At 39.6% G+C, this 21,013-nt stretch overlaps 1 protein-coding gene across 2 annotated transcripts; it reads left to right on the top strand.

Moving 5' to 3' along the window:
* The first annotated feature begins 32 nt into the window (after nucleotides 1-32).
* hoga1 (4-hydroxy-2-oxoglutarate aldolase 1) lies at nucleotides 33-19,266 on the top strand. 2 transcript variants are annotated; one of them, XM_044190334.1, is made up of 7 exons: nucleotides 33-587; nucleotides 1,765-1,893; nucleotides 3,168-3,295; nucleotides 5,898-6,032; nucleotides 12,691-12,787; nucleotides 17,208-17,341; nucleotides 18,376-19,266. In XM_044190334.1, the coding sequence occupies exons 1-7, from the start codon at nucleotides 374-376 to the stop codon at nucleotides 18,523-18,525; spliced, it is 987 nt and encodes a 328-aa protein (XP_044046269.1). In that variant the 5' UTR covers nucleotides 33-373; the 3' UTR covers nucleotides 18,526-19,266. The 2 variants fall into 2 exon arrangements, with proteins under 2 accessions (XP_044046269.1, XP_044046270.1); XM_044190335.1 differs by lacking the exon at nucleotides 5,898-6,032.
* Nucleotides 19,267-21,013: the final 1,747 nt, after the last annotated feature.

Here is a 21,013-nt window from a genome sequence, read left to right as displayed (position 1 = left end):
GCGGAGCTCTGGATCTGTTGCAGCAACACTTCCTTTGCTAACACTGCGAGGTGAAAAACATTGTCTCTAACTGCCTGACAGTCATTTAAACCGCAGTTTTTAAAAATGATTGTTGAATGAAATTCACTGCCATTCAGTTCATAATCGTATGAAATTACCATAAAACGCGCATCTGAACAAAACGTGGCCGCTGCAAATTCTGCATGAACCGAGTCGTTTCAGGTGAAGAGTTGGGACAGTTTCAAAGTTGCTCAGAAATCAAATTCTGGTCAATATTTACAAAAGCAGGTTAGTGATTAACTGTCCTCGGTTGCAGCAGCTGCACAGAGTCCCAGCACACAGGGAGCGACTCGCTCACTCGGTCCGCTTCACAATGCTGTGCGTCCGGGCATGGAGAGCTCTGAGTCCCCTGCGCAGAGGAGGTCACTTGTCAGCATGGACACGAACCCAGAGCTACACAGCAGCTGCCAGGCTCGACCTCAGTGGGATTTATCCGCCTATTGCCACTCCGTTTACCGCCAAGGAGGACGTGGACTACCAGAAACTGGCGGAAAACCTGCAGAAATATGCCAAGATACCATTCAAAGGTCAGGCCTGAGGCACAGAGCGCAAATTAACGAACAAACTCGGGATTCTGCAAAGCCAGTTGAGTCCAGAAAGGTTCCCAAAGTAGAGTCCGAGGTGCAGGGGTCATTGAGAGGGATCCAAGTGGTCCGCAGTAAGATAAGCTTGAGTTGTTTGTGATTCACACACAGTGAGAGAACATGCAGAACATCGAAGCAGTGAAGCTTAGTCACCAGTAATCAGGTGCATGTGTGACTCAGATGAGGTCCTTTTTTAAGAAAACATCCAATTAAATTGTAGTCTGCATGTCTTCAGTGAAACTTAGAAATGATTGGGACATCACGTACACAAAACGTGCTGAGCTACATTGGTTGTCAGTCAGTCATCAGTGTTTGCTTAGGGGCCAAACAGAGAGGACAAAGTTCAGCATGGAGGAAAAAACGCAAAATCACCTGGAGGCCCGCAGGTCTGTCGCCCTCTGCTGGTCTTCTGTCGCTACTACAGATGGCATTCTCAGTTACATTTTTATAGCCTACTACTATTAGCATTAGTAGTACTTTTAAATTATTACTACACTCCTACTAATATCATTTCTACTGAAACTACTATTAGCCTATATATCTGCTGCTGTTACTGCTATAGCTACTACAAGTTCTACTGCGTCTACAGCTGCCACTGCTACTAATACTATTAATTCCTATCTACTACTCTGATTACTTATTTGTATACAGCATGTTATATACCCTTGTATATACTTATACACTTACACACTCATACACATTCTCAGAAACTTTCAACTTGTATGTTTTTTAAGGCTGAGTGTCCTTGTGCATAAAGGGGCAGCAGATGGTACTTTGCATTTGTTTATCACTGATTCTTGCCTGTGTGATTTCTTGTGCTGGATATTGTGCTGAGACGTGAATTTCATGCAGGATTCTTCTTTCCGGTCTGCTCAGTTAGGTTTCACTTTCACAGTCAGTAATGTTGTGGGTAGATGCCAGAATAGTTTATATGAGTATCTGCAGTTTGGTCTAATGATGGCACAAAAAAATGCCGTACAATAAATATAAAGCCTCCCTGGCCACTAGTTTCAGAGGTACAGTTGGTCAGTCGCAAACAATCGGACAGATAAACATTATGCCATAACCTGGCCTTCTTTGCAGAGGTAACAAAAGGAAAATAATGTGTTTTGTGTTGCAGGTCTGGTGGTTCAGGGCTCCAACGGTGAGTATCCGTACCTGACAGAGGAGGAGCAGGTGGAGGTGGTGAGGACGGTCAGGCGATCACTGCCGGCGAACAAACTACTGATGGCCGGATCAGGCTGTGAATGTAAGTGTGTGTGTGTGAGTGTGTGTGTGTGTGTGTCTATAAATACCTCCAATGTACAGCATTAACTACTACAACTATGAAAAGCTGTTTTTTTTAATAAGTTTAAGGTTGATGATAAATAATATAAAGAAGTGACAATAATTAGTATATATGTGATATTTTAAACAAGTTTAATTTTTCAAAAATGTATCAAACTGTCAAAACAGTGACACTGAAATAAAACTCATCATGGAAAATCATCAAAACATGTGGTTCCACTCTGAAAAGTTGGCCTTCAAAAGATTTTTAAACAGCACTAAACTCTTAAGTTTTCTCAGTTAAACTAAAACATTCTTTGCAGCAGTGGTGAATCAGTGTATTCAGACTGAACACCGATGAGAGGCACAAAAGGATGAAAATAAAAAAAACTCTGAGAAAAGTGTGTCTTCCAGTTTTCCGAGACTGCTTCAATCAAATATCCATTTATTCAGAGCTACAAACATTTGCAAACATTTAAAATACTTAAATTCTACCTAATTACGGATTTTGTCGACAATTCAGACTCCTGTCTGTGCAGTGCTGAGAGCTCAAACTGACTCTGCACGTGTTTCCAATATAGATTTTAGTGACCTTGATTTTAAGCTCATTATGAGCTGCGGTGTCATTCATTTTTATAGTCTGATAATTGATGTCAAATGGAGTCTAACAGTTTTATCGGCAGTTCAGTTCTATAGCACATAATGACCATTCAGAGTGAATTAAAGCACTTTATAGTTCCTCCACATTCCTCTTCTTCCTCTATTCACTGATGATATATTCAGCAAATATTCCACGGTCATGGGCATATTTGTAACATAGATTGCCTGGGTGCTGCTTGACCTTTATACCATGAAATGCTGCTGATATTAGTTTTTAATAATAATTTAATAATATTAGGTCGGTTTTCCAGCCATATTTAGTCTTTCCATCTTTCTTACCTCCGTCCTCCTCTTTACTGTATGTAGACCGTGTGTAATTGAGGCCAAGGTAGTTGTATTTAGTTTCTTCAGTAGGAGAAAGAAGACATATATACAGTTGATGGAGTATAAATGAGGCTTTGTACATGAGGGCACACATGCATTATGTGTACATACAGGTTGTGTATTAAAAATTAATATATATTATATAAATCCATTGAACTGAGGGAACAAACAAAATGAAAAAGTGTAAAACCTGCTGCAGTCATGAGTTACTCCAGTCCGTTAACGCTGTCTTGTTTGTTAGTAAAGTTGCTTTCCCCCCTTTCGTCTGTTCAGCCACGAGAGCCACAGTCCAGCTCACAGAGAAGATGGCGGCAGCCGGAGCTGACGCCGTCCTCGTGGTAACGCCCTGCTTCTACAAGGGCAAGATGGACAGCCGCGCTCTGATCCAGCACTTCGCAAAGGTCAGCTGACAGTCAGAAACACACAGTCTCACACACATTTGCACTTGTGAGGACCCTCACTGACGTAATGCATTCCCAAATCCTTACACTAACCTCAACCCTAAAACCTAAAGTCGAGTCTTAACCCCCAAACAGCTCTTTGAAGAAGTGAGGACTGGCCAAAATGTTCTCACTGTTCAAAAAATGTTCAATTGAGCCTCATAAAGATGTACACACACACACACACACACACGCTGTCAAAGAGCTCCATCTCTCAAACATGAATAACATTACATATTGTGGACACAGGTTAAGGTTGGTATTTGATTTATATTTTGGTCATGATTAACTTCATCAACTCCTCTAATCCACAGATGACAGTTATTTTGTTGAGTGGACAAACTTTGTTCAGACCCACATAACTTTGAAATTTTAGTCGAAATCTGAAGGTTCTTAAATGTACCAAACATGTATGGCTTAATTGTGGTGGAAATCTGGAACAGTGGTTCCCAAAGTGGGTGCACTGGCACCCTTGGGTGTCTTGAGTACGGGTGAAGGGTGCAGCAGGATTTATGTCCATTTTTTGTTTACTGTAAATTTTTAATAATGTTTCATTTACTACATTTTCATATTACCTATTCAGACGTATCAGAACAACAGAATAAACCTCTACATCACTATTAAAATCCCTGTTAAATATGCAGTTATGCATGGAGGGGTGCTATAGAAAAAGTCCACTGTAATAAAAAAGTTTGGAAACCACTGATCTAGAATACTGTATCTGATATTTGATTGAAGAATGTAGCCATAACATGCTTTGGGTTTGAATATTTTAGTATATTATTATTATGGAATTTTATAGTTTATTGTAAGAATTATATACTGAAACTGGAATGAAAATCTGTTAAGTTTAAGGCGAAAACCAGGATTATTAGTATTAAATGTGAAAAGCTTGAAAAAAACTCAGAACAAGAACATTTCTCTCACAGTAAACTTTCACAGGTGTTGTAGTTAAAGGGACAGTTTATCAAAAATACATATTTTTCCTCTTACCTGTAGTGCTATTTGTCCATCTACATTGTTTTGGTGTGAGTTGCAGAGTTTTGGCGATATCGATAGAGACGTCTGCATTTTTTGAATATAATGGAACTCTGTGGTACTCGGCTTGTGGTGCTCAAAGCGCCGAAAAACTCACCAGCAATGTCTCTTTCCAGAAATCATGACCCGGTAACTCAAGATAGTCCACAGATTTGTTGTGAGAAGTTTCATGTAGGAACTATTTTCTTTCTACCTACATAAACTGCTCACAACAAGTGCAGGGTTTCCACCCAGAGTACCTGGAACTACTTTTCAAGGAACTAAAAGATTCCTTCAGCCCATTGTTGTCTGCGTTTCCACCGCAGTCTGAAGACCCGCTAAGATTAGGCAAATTACACCCATTAGGTTACACCCATCACACAGCTGCATAACTCTATTGTATTAACTTATTAAAAACATCACCTGTAATTCAGCATCAGGACCTCTGCTTATTTTAACCTATGAACTCTCACCTGTTTTAAATACTGAGCTTACTGGTGTATAATGGTGAAATTAACAGCCACTGCTTCCTCAGAGTTGTAAATATTAGAATATGGTAACACAAGCATTACGTGTCTTTTCACGTATATAGTAGTATATACTTGTTTTAAGAACAGCCACTATACACACATTTGGTTCCACAACTATTTATTTATCTGCAGAAATATAAATGTGCAAAATACAGCGTTTGTGTGCTTCAGCAGGAGACATGGAACGAGGGCTGCTGGCGTCGCAGGAGTAAACACACTGCTCCCTGCAGCCTGCAGTTCGGTGTGCCCGCCCGTTTCATCTAAAGAACACGTTGAAAAAAAGTAAACGTGTCTCACTGCGACGACATTAACAAGATATCATTTTGTACGAGCGATTTAGCCAACACTTGCCTTAACGAACACCGCGATTCTACACCATGAGCGGTTGGCTTTAGCATGTAGCTAACATTAGCTTTTGGCTAGGGTGGCAATAGCATGACAACAGTTAGCGTTATAGCATTTAACAAGCATGATGTGGGCCGTACGTGTATTACCTTCAACTGACTGGTCATCCGTTTCTGTTTCTTCCACCATGGCCTCCAACAGCGCAGTAGCTGAGCCGCTGCGCCAGAGAAGGCCGGCCTGTGACCCAACAACGTATCGATCCAGACGGTCAAACCACTTGCTGCTCCGCCGGTCCGAGCACGACCAATCAGAAATATTTAGCGCAGCAAGCCCTACCCCGAAAGTTCCTGTACTTTTAGAAAGTACTACCCCCCGAGCAGGGACCTTGTGTGGGATAAAATAATGTCCCAGGAACTTAATTTAGACCATGGTCCCTGCGATGGAAACGCAGCTAAGGTGCATTTTGAGGAGTACAAGCCGAGTGCCATCCAGTTCCATTATAATCGAGAGAAGGCAGACATCTCTACAGCCGATATCTCCAAAACTCAGCAACTCCCACCAAAACAATCTAGATGGATAAATAGCGCTACAGCTAAGAGGAAAAATATGTATTTTTGAGTTTGGGGTGAACTGTCCCTTTAAGGGCTCATCTCTCTGTGCCCCCCCTGCAGGTGGCGGACAGCAGCCCGGTGCCGGTGGTTCTGTACAACGTGCCGGCCAACACAGGGCTGGAGCTGCCGCTGGACGCTGTGGCGCTGCTGTCTCAGCACCCAAACATCCTGGGCCTTAAAGACAGCGGAGGCGATGTAAGAAACACTTACACAACATCTTTTTATTTTCCCATGTAATCTGTGAGTCGTGAAGAAATCCTGATCAGCTGTCAGTGTAGTGCAGGTGTCACTGTGCTGCAGGTAGAGAAACATTATCTCTGTGCGTGTCAAGCAGCCACACTGATGCTTAGTTGACCTGACCGGGCTTCAGAGTTCCTTGTAATATATCAGGGTTTGAATTTTGTTTACATCAAGCTATTTGATATTAAGACATAAGACATCTCATGAGGTCAGTTTTCACTATGACAAGTCTGAAAAACACCACTTTTAAAATCTCCTGAACCTAGATAACAAACTAGATGTAAAAAAAATATAAAATGAAGCACGATTTTGCAACTAGCCTTTGTTTCTGTCCAGATTTTTTTTTCAGAAACTGATTATAGTGTCTTGTTTAGGAGAAAGTTTATGTTTCCACATCAAATGCCTTGTCATCCCGATCTTTGTTGTGTTCCCAACTTGTTTCTGCTGCCCCCAAGTGGCCAAAACATCAGTTAGAAAGATATTTTTCTGCTGTGACTACAAGATAAGTAGTGTGTGCAACGGTCTCAAATAACAGAAGCATGTTAGCATGCCTTTTAACAACTGTTTGATGTTAATATGTTAGTATGCTAACCTTTAGCCTGTTAGCATGCATCATTATTAAACATTGAGCCTGTTAGCATGCATCATTATTAAACACTGAGCATGTTAGCATGCTAATATAACATTTAGCCTGTTAGCCACAGGATTATCAAAGTCCTAAGGAGTAGCAATCCACAGACAGAAGGGAAACAACAGGGGAAGTCAAGGAACAGTCAACGAGAGAGACGCAAACAGCTGTTTCTACGCACCTCAAATCGGCCTGTTTTAACAGTCTAACCTGTAATAGTTCTTTTCCATAAACTTGCAATGAATTGATTTTTAAAAATACCAAACCGAGCGCGTCGCGTATCAGTTCAATACGGAACACGTCTTTTAGTTTCCATTTACGGGACGGTTGGCCACCCTGTTAGGATTCATCCTCAGGACCATGAATGTCTGTACGAAATGTCTTGGCAATCCATTTAATAGTAGTAGAGATAATTTTATTGACAAAAACCAACATTACTCTTCCTGGAAAATTACACCCACACTAAAATTGATCTTTAAGTTTCAGAAGATTAATACCACACAGTCAAGAAGAGGCCTAATTAGCAGATCATAGCCCAGTTTCAAACATCTGATTCACAACCCACCCACATCTGCGATTTGTTCAGTGAGTCAATGAATCAATGAAGTGAAACAAAATGGAAGTTCAGTCTGATTATCAGGCAAAAGCAGAGTGTTGTCTCAGCAATCACAATGAGCTAACCTGCATCTTATCACCAAATACATTTGTTTCAGGTGGATTTTGAGTGTTTTGTTTTTTCATTTTCTCTAGACACTTTATAAGCTGGTATCAAAAATGAAACAATATGAAAAAAGTAAAGTTAACATTTTAAAATTGAAAAGTAATCACACAATTATGATAAAAAGCAATGCTAATTTGGCTGCAATAAAATAGCAATGTTAGTACATTGTAATGCTGCACAATCAGTAGAAACAGCACTGTATTCCTGTGTTCATTTGAGCAGCTGCTTTTCAGTAAACTAACTGCTGTGGAGAAGAGAAGTGGTGGCTGTTAAAGAACCTAAAACTAAAGTGTGTGTCTAGTATTATCCCACAGGGTTGATTGCAGGGTTACGTGTTGGAAAAAAGAACACTTTGCTCTTGTCCAGCTCTTAATACCTTTTCGTCTGTGTGGGAAGTGTTTGCAAGAAGTTGCAAATGGATTTCTGATTTGGGAAATAACATGTTTGTCCACTTGCTGGGAGACAGGAGCGTGGGTGTAGTTCAAGTACAGAGCGTCCCTGCTCAATAGTAGGCGTGAAGAGGCCAAACACAGAAAACAATGGGTGAGGGGTCATTTTGAGGAAGGCAGACAAGTAGCAGAAAGATTATTCAGAACATGAGTGGCAAACACAAATTTCCCCACAACAGCCAGCTGCTGCTATTTGGCAAAAATGCCTTTTATTTTCAGCATGGATGGTCTTAGCTGGAATTGAATTTTGTTATGTTTTGGCCAAAGTAAATTTGAAATGGGTTTGCAGGGACAAGAGGACACATTTCCATAAATCCGGTGTAGACAGGCTTGTAGGCCAAGTTAGAATTGTCTCACAGCAGCCTCTCACTGCATGATCATCTCTGATTGATCTCAAATAGCATGTGATTGGCTGTGCTGCCATGTGGAAACGCTTCTTCTTTATTGTCTTTTTCCTTTTCACTGCCACTGTTTCTTTGTACATGAAAGCAGGCACCCATTGCATGTGAAAGATTTTCATGCAACTTGGTTGTGTGTGACTTATAGCAGTTGATTAGGTTATAACTGTTACTAATTAACTAACTAATTGAACTCGTGCAGTTGGGTCAGGGCAACAGCCCATGAAAATGTTGATCATATTTAATGTGACTTTGAGTTGGGTAATACTACAATGAGCTGCATAAAACAAAAACAATTAACAGCTAACAACTTGTGACACAGAGCAAATATTAATAAATCACTATAATCAAGTATTTCTAAGGTTTGTGGGTGAACATCATTAGTCATGTTAAATTTCCAGATGATTCCTTGGTTGTTGACATTAGCAAGTAGCGTAACTGTTGATGCCATCTAAATGCAGGTCCATTAATGCAGGCCCTTGGCTTTGATTGGGTGTGTGTGGATACAGAACAGTACAATGTACATTTTTTCCTTCTGAAGTGTAGAGTAGAAGTAGACATAGAATATAAAATGGAAATTATCAAGTAAAGTATGAAATTGAACTTAAGTACAGTACTTTGGTAAATATACTTAGTTAGTTTCCACCACTTGTGTATTCCTTTTAAAACTAGCTGTTTTGCAGATCTAAAAGTGGCAAGATCCTCAGATTCTCATAGCTGCTTTTGAAACAAACTAACAATATGACGATACAACAAGTAGAAACAGATTTGTTTGTGGAACTGGGCAATTGTCTCCAATATGAACTCTATAATACGGAAGCCCTGAGAAGCAAGTGAGAAAAAAAAATTCAGGTGATCCGTTTTTCAAGTCTGATCTAAATTGTTTTCTCTCCTGTGTTTATGACTTAAGAACAGTTGGAAAAAAGGTTTTGCCAGGATAATCTTTCTAAGTTCCTTAATTAGTTTTTTTCATGTGTGAAACAGGTTAGAAAAAAATGTTTTGCCAGGTGAAAATTAATTTTTTTTGTCAAGATTATTTTTAAGTAATTTTTAAGTGTGTGTTGTTGTAATACTCATTTTGGCCACAAGTTGTTGAAGTGGACCACTTCCCCATGTTCTAAATAGGACTAAAAGCATTCATGTCTTCTTCCAGGTGAAGGGCCGATTAAAATACATTTCTAGCCAAAAGAAAGACATGACAGTAATTTTACATAACTTGCTAACACACAATATATGTACCTGTGTTTAGAGTGCATGGAGAAATTAAAACTCAACTGGAAGTTTTTTATCACTTGCCTCTCAGGGCTTCTGTACTCTAAAGACAAAAAACATGAAGACGTTTTTTTTCAAAAAGACATGCCGCTCATCTGTAGAGCTTTTAATGTTCTTGTCATGTAGTTTGCTGCTTTAACAAGTCTCCCCTCAGGGATCATTAAAATTTAATCTCATCTCACCTCATCTCCTCTAATGAGATTCCTCCTGCCCATTGAACGCACACATCAAATGTTTTTACTTTAAGCCTGTGCACCTCCTGCATGTGTCTTTTCAATCCAAACAAGTATAGTTTCTTAAGTGAAATAATTACAACGCCTACTTTTATTTATCCCTGCAAGAGAGGCAGGAGAAATTCTAGTCAAAAATAGTCATGAACACTTAAATATGACATGATAAGACTCAAACTAATGCTGCTATTATTTTAATCAATTGTCACAAAAACCTGGTGTTAAGATGACAGGCTTAATGAATTTAAAGACATTGTCTCCAACTTCACAGTATGTTCTGTCAGACTAATGGCAATTTAATCTGATTTCTTAACTTTTTTTTTTTTTACCTTTTAATATATAACAATTAACAATTTTAAAATTCAAGTTTTTATAGACACAAGCTCTACATTTCACTTCTATCAAAACTGAAGAGCCCACATTTATATATATATATATATATATATATATATATATATATATATATATTCACATTTACATGTTGTAATATGTGAATGAAGTGTCAGTGTCAAAAGTTTCAAATCAAGATAACTTGTGGGGGGAAAAAACACAAGCATGTGCATGAATCTATAAGATCTAATAAGCATAACTGTTGGTTTAAAGATATATATATATATTCCTAAACAATGATTTTTCCATTTGTTGTCCCCAGGCAATGTTCTGCACCAACATTAGGCTACTTGTAAAGGTAACACCATGCTCAATAATGGAGATGTAATATGGTGTAAAATGACACAGGCAATAATGACACAGGTACATGTTATGGTCTAAAGGTGCAAAAGGAAGCTGATCCAGCGGTTCGGGTCTTTCTCACCGATAGTGAGGAAAGTGACATTGAGGGAGAATAGATCCCACAATCAGGTTTATGATGCGGTTATATAAGTAACCAGACAATGAACAGAGATCACACATTTGTGGATCTTTTTATAGAATTAAAACAAAAATGATCCATATTTGCCATTAATGATAGTACGAACAACATTTTGTAAAGTGTAGGGTGCGAGTAAGGAATAGTAGGGAATAACATGTAGCCATACTCATGTATTTTATTTCTTATGGAAAGTGCAGAAAATGTGTTGACCATCTGTTTCACGCTTAGAAGTAAGTACTTTATGAGATTCCATATAGAATGACAGACCAGAAAGTGAAGACAGAGGTTCATAACATATACAGTCTACAGTCATGCTAGCGGGTCTGTGAGGCTGTCCTTAAGCACAGTTGCGCTTTGAGCTCAATGCTAACGTCAGCATGCTAACATCCTCACAATGACAATGCTAGCATGCTGATGCTAAGTAGGTAAACTGCTAACATGCTGATGCTAAGTAGGTATAATGTTTACGATGTTTACCGCCTTGGTTTAGCATGTTAGCATGCTAACATTTGCTAACTAATACAAAAGACAAAGTACAGCTGATGCCGATGGGAATATTGTTAGTTTTGCATGTATTTAGTCATAAACCAAAGTATTGGACAAATTAAGATTTTGGCCTGACAATAGCGCTAGATGAAAAGTGAAGGGATCACAAAAGTGATTACAGTTCATCCTATGCCAAATGTCACGGCAGTCCATCCAATAGTTGTTGAGAGATTTCACGTTAAAGCACAAATTTGAACCTCATGGTGGCACTAGAGGAAAAGTCAGGGGATACATCATCTGAGAACCATGAATGTTTGTACAAAATTTGGCGCCAGTCTACTACATAGATGTGGAGATATTTAAAGTGAAAACTTTGACCCATTGCTGGCTACAGGTAAAGTCAGGGGTTCACCAAAGTCAGCTGGATTCATCATCAGGGGACCATGAATGTTTTGTACCAGATATTGAGATATTCAAGTCTGGACCAAAGTGGTGGACAGACAGACCAACATTACCTTCCATAAAACCATCCTGGCAACATGGCTACTTATGAATTATCACAAAAATGAAATATGTTCTAATACAGCTAATGCATATATGCATATCTAATCCTTATGTTGCCTGCTGTTATCTAATAATTACTACTGAAATCTGTTATTTTCTTGGTGTTTTTATACCTATATTGTTCATTGTGGCAACAAAAAAATATCTGGGTGGGGGGGATCAAGACCCCAATCTTCAGCAGAGGGTTAAGTTTCCCTATGCTCTCAAGTTGCACACTAATGACGATAATGAGACCTAAATAATAAAAGCTAATGAGTGTTTTTCTGTCGCCGGGCAGACAGTACCCTTGCTGCGATGTTATTTTCCCACTGGGGAACTGTATCGAAATAGCCAGAGTGCTCAAGCTTTCAGGAGACCAGCAGGAGCTCCTATAACCTGATTGACTGACTGATCAATTACAGTCCTGCGTGTTTGAAATGACTGATATGGGGAAACTGATTGACACCCGGCAGTTAAAAATAGACCCTCCTTGGTAACGGTGACGGAGACTGAAACTGGAGGCAGCAGGTTTTCCCTGTGGAGTTTTGAGCGTCATGTGCAGAGGAGCCGCGGAGTCGTCTTACACTCCCTTTGAACATTTCAGGTTTATTTGGATTCTGCGCTTCATATCCAGATTGACAAAAGAGAATTAAAAGAGACAAAACAAAATAGGGAGCTTATCAATTATTCATGAGCCTTTCCCATCCTCCTCCTCTTTTGAAGTTTTTTTTTCCTCACTTGGGACTTGTCTGTTTTTCTCTCTTTCTCTTCCTCCGCCTTCTTCTTCCTCCCAAAACCTCCACCATGTGAAGAGTCAGTGCTCATCTCAGTTTGAATGATTTGTTTACCTTGTGAGATGTTGGCTTTGTCTTTGTCTCTTGTGACAGCCTCCCCTGGGATTAAAAAACACCACCAGATGTTAGTCCTGACAGCAGGGAGGAGTGACGACAATGAAACATACCTGATTTCTTTTTTACCTTCTTGTCTCTCTCTGTTTCTTTTTACCGTTCCTCAGATCACACGGATCAGCCTGATTGTTCACAAAACCCAAACGCAGGATTTCCAGGTGTTGGCGGGCTCAGCAGGGTTTCTTATGGCCGCCTATTGTGTTGGTAAGAAGCTCTAAAACAGGACTAACGGTGCTGTTAAACCTCACAGGGAGGTTTAGCCCCCCCAGGCTGCGATCTCCCCTACTGTTTGTTTTCTTTTTATCTGGAACCAAAGTGCAGAAGTCCCCTTTGTTGTCTTTTTGTATATCTTTTTACAATTACAAGAAAACAACAATTAAAGAAACGTCCACATAATTCGCAAATATCTATTTTGTGTGTGTGTGTGTGTGTTTTGATAACTGGTCAGCCACATGAATCAGATGTTTAACATTTCTACCTATAAATGCACTGTGGGGTCACTTCCTGTAGTTGTTTCAGATTTCAGTCGCACTCCAGATGAACAGAGCAGCCTCCTGAAGGGATTGTGTGTCACCATCTACTGAGTGTGCAACTTTTTAGAGACATCATCCTGATATTGAGTTGCATGTCCTTCACATGGCCTAATTTTTAAATTGATTTCCTATCTCCCAAGCAGCTGTTTAATTTCATTTCACTATTAAAAATCAATTGGCAAATGCATGGAAATTACTTGAGATAGGTAATCCATCACAAAGTTCAATTAGTCTACTTTAATTAATTTGCTGAAGTTATGTTATCATTGCGTCTGCAGTTGAAAGTAGGAACTGTTTAAAAAACTCTTCTTTGTGGTGCAGTTGAGGAGATTTTAGACTTGGATGATGAAAAGCATTGAATTCATAAGCTATGTGTTTGTCAAATGTTGCTAGAAGACAAAATAATAGGCAAATATTGACCTTGTTGAAAGGATATTGTGAATATGGTCATGTTTTGGAGTTACTACTACTCTTAGTTAATGCACCATCAATGCAGGGGTTTCAAAGCAGTCCTTGCTTGCAATTGTATTGCCACAACAAGAAAGAAACTTTCACGAAAACACAAAGGCAACAAATGTCAGATGTGCCCAGATTTTGCTGTTTAGTTCAGTGCCAGAGGGATTCACTCTCACTCTATGCAGCAAGCTTAACGCACTTCTAATAAAGGTTAAAAACAGAAGTTGTACTTTGTATTTCTCGGTCTACTCATCCTACTCATCCTTAACTGCAAGTGTTCGCTCTTTTCTTTGCATTGGCTAGTTTTGAACATGCCATTTCACTTTTTCAACCTCCTACCTCTAACAAACAGCTTGCTAAATGCGGCTTCTAACGTCTGAAAGTTGACAGTTGAGGTCGCATTGAAATTGTACAGGGTTCAGATGAAATTGCATTTCGGTGCAGATTCAGACCAGAGTACGCCTATTGAGTAGGAGGTACCGCAAGAGTCTCATATTTTTCTCAGGAGGCAACTGGAAACACTGGGGTCACATACCTTGAGCATTCAAAGGACGACTGCCCTGTTTTTATCTGGACTGTTGTGTGTTTTTATCAGCCCAAATTTTGCAGTTTTCTCATGTTGCGGGCAAGCGTGTGAGCTTTCATTTGAAGTTGCAGTAATTCATAAATCATCAATATGATGCTAAGAAACCTAATGAGTCTTGTTCTCCAACACACACACACACACACACACACACACACACACACACACACACACAGACTCTCGCTCACTCACTCACACCCATAGCTCTGTGATCTTTGCTCCTTGACATGTTCTCATCTCCATAACTGAAAAATGTGAGTAATTGGCTGTGTGTGTGTGTGTGTGTGTGTATGAGTGAGTGACTGACACAGCTAATGCAGAGCAAGGATGCAGTGAGTGAGTAATGCCGCGAGTGATTGATATGATAATGTGTCCATGCTATGAGTGTGCGATCAAATTTTGATGTCAGAATTCATGCTCTCCACTTCCCCCTGGAATGATGCTGAAAGTGGCGACCCGTCTACCTGTCAGTAGAGCCTCATGAGAAAGAGCTTTTATTGGAAAGTTAAGACTGTTCACCCACATCTACTTCTGTTGTCAGTGAAGTTTCAAATCTGCAGACTTAGCTTGCTTGTGTTTTGCTAAATTGTCAAAGGGAAGTTCTCCGATTCAAGCCAAAATCTGTGGTCTCATGATTTTCCTGTTTCTCTGACAGAAATATGCCGAAGCCCAAAGTGTTATCCAGCTGTTGTGTCATTATTCTGCAAGGACATTTATTCAATTTTGTGAAATTGTACTTAGTTCAGGGGTTGTGCATGTTTTTGCAAAAGCATGTTGTAGGGAAACTGCTGGTGATGCATTTTAAATCATACATGTTTTTTTTTTTTTATCACATTTACGGATGGATATGGATTATGGATAATTAACGTCATGAACACATCTTACTTTTTCAGAAAGACTATGAAACCCTCAGTGAGAGATTGTGTTGAGTTAGAGACGCTAGTGGAGTAGTGGCTTGCCAGGAAGTGGTGTAAGGACTTTTGGCTCTGCGGTTGATTTATTCTTTGTTGTTAGTAATGTTATCTTGCCGTTATGTGACAAAAGTTGTACACATGATCGCTAATGTCCATGGTTCTAGCAATACTGTGCTTTAAAAGGCTGTAAACATGAACAGTAACTTGTAGGAGAAGTAATTAAGAAGCTAAAGCTAAATTATGGTGTAGCACAGAAAAGTCTTTGTTGGTGAACATGATGGTTAATGCTGCACAAAAAGTGACTTATCTGTGCTTTCTTTACATGAGAACAATGAGCAGTATGAGATTGAGTGATATATGACTTTTCATATTTTAGCACCCGCTGCTTCGCCTTCGGACGCTGACAATGTGAAGAACTTTCAGGGACAGATGCTACTATAAATAGTTGCATGAATATGAACATATATCATAAAACGTAATTCAAGTACAATGTACGGCAGAATATACACCTGAAACCTTAAAGGTAGAGACAATTTGGGAAATACACTTATTTGCTTTCTTGCAGAGAAGATTGAAATCTTTTTCATTAAATCCTCCAATGTTCTTAGTTATCATATGAAGCCGTGCAGCACGTAGGCTAACTCGTGTTGGTAGGTTTTGAACTTTGGACAGAGCCAAGCTAGCTGTTTCCCCCTGCTTTCAGTCCTTATGCTAAGCTAATTGCCTTCCAGCATGACATGTATTACATAACATGAGACTGGTTTAAATTTTCTCACGTAACTCTCAGCAAGACAGCGCATTTCCCAAATGTTGATCTGTTCCCTTTAAAAGTATGGCATCTCTCTACCTTGGAAGCAGTCTGCCAGTCCGACAGTGTTAATAAATCCTCTAACTGTATGTCCAAATTCATCTCATGGATCTACAATCAAAAATCTTTGCAAAAGAGAGGTAAGTGTTAAAGATGTAAAAGTGTTAATTGATTATTTATTTCCACGTGGTGTTGGTAGAGATCTATTTCAGTTGGTTCTGGCCTAGGAACCTCGCCACGCTGTTCTTCCACTTTCCTGGACATTTTGAATCAGATAGTGTCTCTGTTCACAAGCTGTCACTCGCAGTGCAGCGAGGAGGCGGGGCCGCAGCGTTAGGTACGCTGCTGTCAGCAGTGTGATCTGAGCGGCGGCGGACCACAGAAACATAAATCAGACCGAAAATCTGCCCATCAGCGGCCGTCGGCTCATCTATCCACAGCAACAACTCCAAGGCCACAGACGGAGGCTGACTCTCTGCTTTTCTCCTCCAGCAGACACAGACAATGAGATGTCACACTGAAAGGCCAAGATATCTTGTTGCCTAGGAAAATGTATATGTATCTAGCTCTGTACAAACAGGCATCATAAGAAGTGCTGCTGCCTGCTGATCTGTCAGGAAAGAAAAATAACAGGATGGAACGCTGGACTTCTATCTCAAAACGATGTCCGTTGTCAGTAGATTATTTATGTCTGTGTGTTGACAATGTAAAAGCAGAGGAGTGATGGATGGCTTTATTTAAGAGGAATATATGTTCAGCTTAAAATCAAACATACCTCAGTCCTTATATTTGGTTGTTTGAACACTGAATTCTGTCCACACGTTGTCATGTGAAACCTCCAGCTGCAGAATGGTTCTCTGTCAGCTGAGGGAATTCTCAGACTTCGTGGGCAACTCAAGCGCTTCTTGTAGCCTACTTTGCTGCGATGCATGCTAATGTTTCAGCACACTGTTCATGACTGGTGGGTGGAACATAAAATTCCAAACATACAACAAGTGCTGAGTTGAGTGATTGCACACAGTGAGCATCAGCATGTTAGCATTGGCATTGTGAGCATGTTAACATGCCAACATTCGCATTTGGCTCAAAGCATTGCTGTGCAGCCTCACAGAGCTGCCAGCGTGTAGACTCTTAGTCTTGTTTTCTCTTTTTTTTTTTTTTATTGAGACAAATTATATTAGATATATAAGAAAATTATGTTGAGGTTCAAGAACACATCTCATTATATAACAGCTTATCATTGCATGAAAAAAACTTAAAGGAAAGGGGGAAAAATCTGTCTTTTTAAATTGTTTGTCCTTGAACTCTCCATTGTGGTCTGGGTGTCTAGGTGCGGTTGGCGGAGTGTGTGCGCTGGCTAACGTGCTGGGCCAAGAGCTGTGTGAGTTGGAGCGTCTGTGTGTTTCCGGTCGCTGGGAGGAAGCCAGAGTTCTGCAGCAGCGCCTCATCGAGCCCAACGCCGCCGTGAGTACCATCTGTTGCACGGTGGACACTTTTATCCACCGCAGAACGAACGCTCCTCAGAGACAAACTCCCACAAATAGTGACAGACTGGAGGTTTAGTCACTTTTCTTAGAGGTAGAACTGATCTGGAGCCTGAAATAATCTCACTGGTTGCATTAAACCTCAGTGGGAGTAGACGAGCTACAGTTGTTTTGGGCTAGAAACTGCAGTTTTGTAGACTTGCAGGATTGTTTGCCATAAATATTTTTATTCTTAAAGATTTCGGTTCATTGGCTGCATTTGATGACGTTTAAATCTAAATCATATCTGCCTCTGGAACAAGTCCATTCTTCCCGAAAACAAGGCAACTTCCCTCTCGCATGCATATTCCATTTTTACATCAGGCATTGATAATGTGATCCATAAAAAGTAACCTAGTAAATAAATGTCCAAATTAAATCCATTGCCATTAATGTAAATATGATGTAAAATCAGTACTTGTACCTTTACTAAAGTTGAATTTTGAGTATTTTAGTATTTAGTAAGTAAGAACTTGTAACAGTTTGGGTCTGTGTTTCTTGGTTGAGGTAGCTTGGCGAGCGCAAAGAAGACAATAGTCAAAAACATTAGAAAAAGATGTGTCTTTTGGTATTGAGCCCTGAGTTAACTTCTACAGTATATGAAACTGAAACAGATGTCAAATGAGACGAAGGCTGGCACTTCACATCTGTGTCGGAGTTGTGTGAGGTAGTGAGATGTGTGAGGAGACAGCACTGAATAACTAGCTTCAGGCTGTGTCTGTTAAGGTGCGTTAAATGTCACCGCCCTAACAACATCAATCTACCATGCAAACACCACCATATGCTGCATCCTAAAATCCAACTTCACTCTAATGTCAAGCGCCACACGGTCCGGATGTAGCTCTGCAGCTAAATATCGATCAGAAATAGTAAACATGTCTGACTTTAAGTGTCATTATTGATAAAGCTTTGAAACCACATTGCAGTTTTCTGTTGGGGGGTGTATGGAAACTGATTGGAGTTCTGTGTTGCTAGGTGACCAGGAAGTTGGGAGTTCCCGCCCTCAAGCAGGCAATGGAGTGGTTTGGTTTCCACGGTGGCACCTGTCGATCACCTCTTCAGCCGCTCACAGAGGCAGAGACTCAGCAGCTGAGACGGGACTTCTCCTCCAACGGCTGGCTGTGAGGTGACCCGGGCAGAGTGTGTGTGTGCGCGCGTGTGTGTGTGTGTCTTCACTTCACCTGGAAACCTTCTAGCTGTTCAGTCCTTAGACCTGTCAGTGTGATAGGGCACGGAGGGGGAACACGGCAAGAAAATAAATCTGTTGCTGGGTCACGGCCCACCATAAACATATCAAAAACCTAATCAACTTATTCAATTTAGATTAAATAAATGTAAATTCTCTTCATTGCAATGCAGTGCAAAATGTATTACATTATATTATAAGCATATAGGTCTGTTCCAGAATCATTTACGTCCATGGTTTTTAGAAGTGTCACAAAAAAAAGCCTCAATCGGAAATGTAAACAAATGATTGTAATGATTGTAATTTAGATCCTTGGTTTACTAAAACCATTTACAGACTGGATGATGGATCAATCAGGTCACAACATATCCATATACAAATAGGTCATATCCGACTGGGCATTGGTTACTTCTACTAAAAAACGTCATAGCCAACTGTTAAAAACTATAGAATCTGAAAAACAACTTCCCTGCACTCTCCTCATGTCATTTTTAAATGAAGTTATCATTCATTCTGTTTACTTTACACTAAAAGAAATCAGTCATGCCATCAAGTTGCTTCTCTGCTGCACCTCAGTAGTACAGTCATAGAAATTCAGTAAACTGTAAAGTTACAGAAATATTATGGAGGAAATGTTGTTTGTGCACATGTTTCGACAATAAAACTGCATTTCACTTAAATAATATGTTTTCCCTTTATTTTAAATGTGAAGAACCGACAGATTGGTGTTTTAGTTAAACTGTTCACAGAGGCAAGTGTAGAAATGATCAGGTCAGCCTCAATGGGCATTTCCCTCAGTAGAAGGTAAGCGCTTTGCCAAAATTTTAAAATATCTGTGCAGGTGGGGATGTGTGGTCTATATGGATGGATATAAATGGATGTAAATGTTTTCTCACAGTTCAGGAGCTGTGACATCACGCGAAATCACTGCCTCATTCACTCTTTCACTGTTCCCTACATAATAAACACCCAACAGTACTTTGGGATTTCAAACAGTCATGAATCCTCATCATTCTGCACCTTCACTGACAGGTGTGATGTTGTAATTTACAAATGCTTTAAAGGTGCAGGCAGCATTGTACTTGTGGATTTTAGCAAAAGGTGCCATGGACACTGTTTGCTGTCAGAAGTGTAAGCATACTTAAAACTCTCACAACAGAACAAAAAGAAAAGACAGAAAGTAAATAAAATGCACTAGGTAGCAAATAAGGAGTGATTTTAAAAACAGCACCAGAGTTATTAGTACAGGACGTTTGTCATATAATTCTGAACACAGCTCCACCCACCTTCGTCTTGAGCAGAGATCCAATCTGCCAGAATACCTGAAACCACCTCTCACACAGTATATTTCTGTCTAACGGGTTATCTGGTCGACAGGAAAGGTTGGAGGTTACTTTTATGATATGATAAATGTTTCCACTGGTAGATTTCAGATCAGTTCAGCAAGAAGCAGAACTGCAAACTGCCAAAGCACTCCTTAGATGTGAAAAAGTTAAAGCCGTAATTACCCAGGTAATTAAAGCCAAGTGTAGCAGGTAGCCATGGCAATGAGAGCCTTCAGCTTTTTACTTAGTAGTTGCTTTGCTTTTATCTAATCATGACTCCAATTAGCACCCTTTTTCTTCTTTTTAAAAATACTTTCTGGATCATAAAGAAAGGGTGCTTTGTGTTTTCTTGTGTTCCTGTACGGGAGACTCCTGAGGGAAAGCTCTCATTACACCCAGTATGTTGAAATCACCAGCCGCTCAGTTTTCAGTGAATCACAGCTTGTATTGTTTATCTATATCTGTTCTTCAAAGGCTTTCAAGGACATTTCCAGCCTGAAATGAGATTTCGCTCTCATGTTTTTGATGTTCCATGATTTAAGCTATTTTAAATAAGTGTTTGAGTACAGGCTCCTTCACTGTGACCTTTCTTATTGTGGACGTTTTGACTTGTCAAATAATAATAACACACTTTATGTGTATAGCACCTTTCATACAAGAAATGCAGCTCAAAGTGCTTTACCAAAAAAGAAAATACATGCACTTCACATATAAAATGACAGAGATGGAGTAAAAATAAGATGAGAATAGCATTCATGCATCTTCACATGAAAATAGACATAGAATGATAGAATGCCATACTTGTAAAATAAGGAATGCAAGTGAGGAATGCATAACATAAGATGGGAAATATAATGATATATAATATAAATAAAACCCATAAATAAAACCCACTAAATAATAATAATAAATAAATGAATAAAAATAGAGTTAAAAAGTAGAATACATAAAATGCGGAAAATCTAGTTAAATACAGCATTTTAAAAGGAGTGCAGCATAAATGCGAAGCAAAGAGCAAAAGAGTTTCGTGCCTTTATCAGGAAAGTCATATCTAGTTAAAGGCTGAAGTGAAGAAATAACTTTTTAGCTTTCTTATGAAAAT

This window comes from Siniperca chuatsi, linkage group LG3 (assembly GCF_020085105.1).
Source record: "Siniperca chuatsi isolate FFG_IHB_CAS linkage group LG3, ASM2008510v1, whole genome shotgun sequence".
NCBI lineage: Eukaryota > Metazoa > Chordata > Actinopteri > Centrarchiformes > Sinipercidae > Siniperca > Siniperca chuatsi.
Note: the sequence above shows the minus strand (reverse complement) of the source record. Positions and strands in the feature narration are given on the sequence as shown.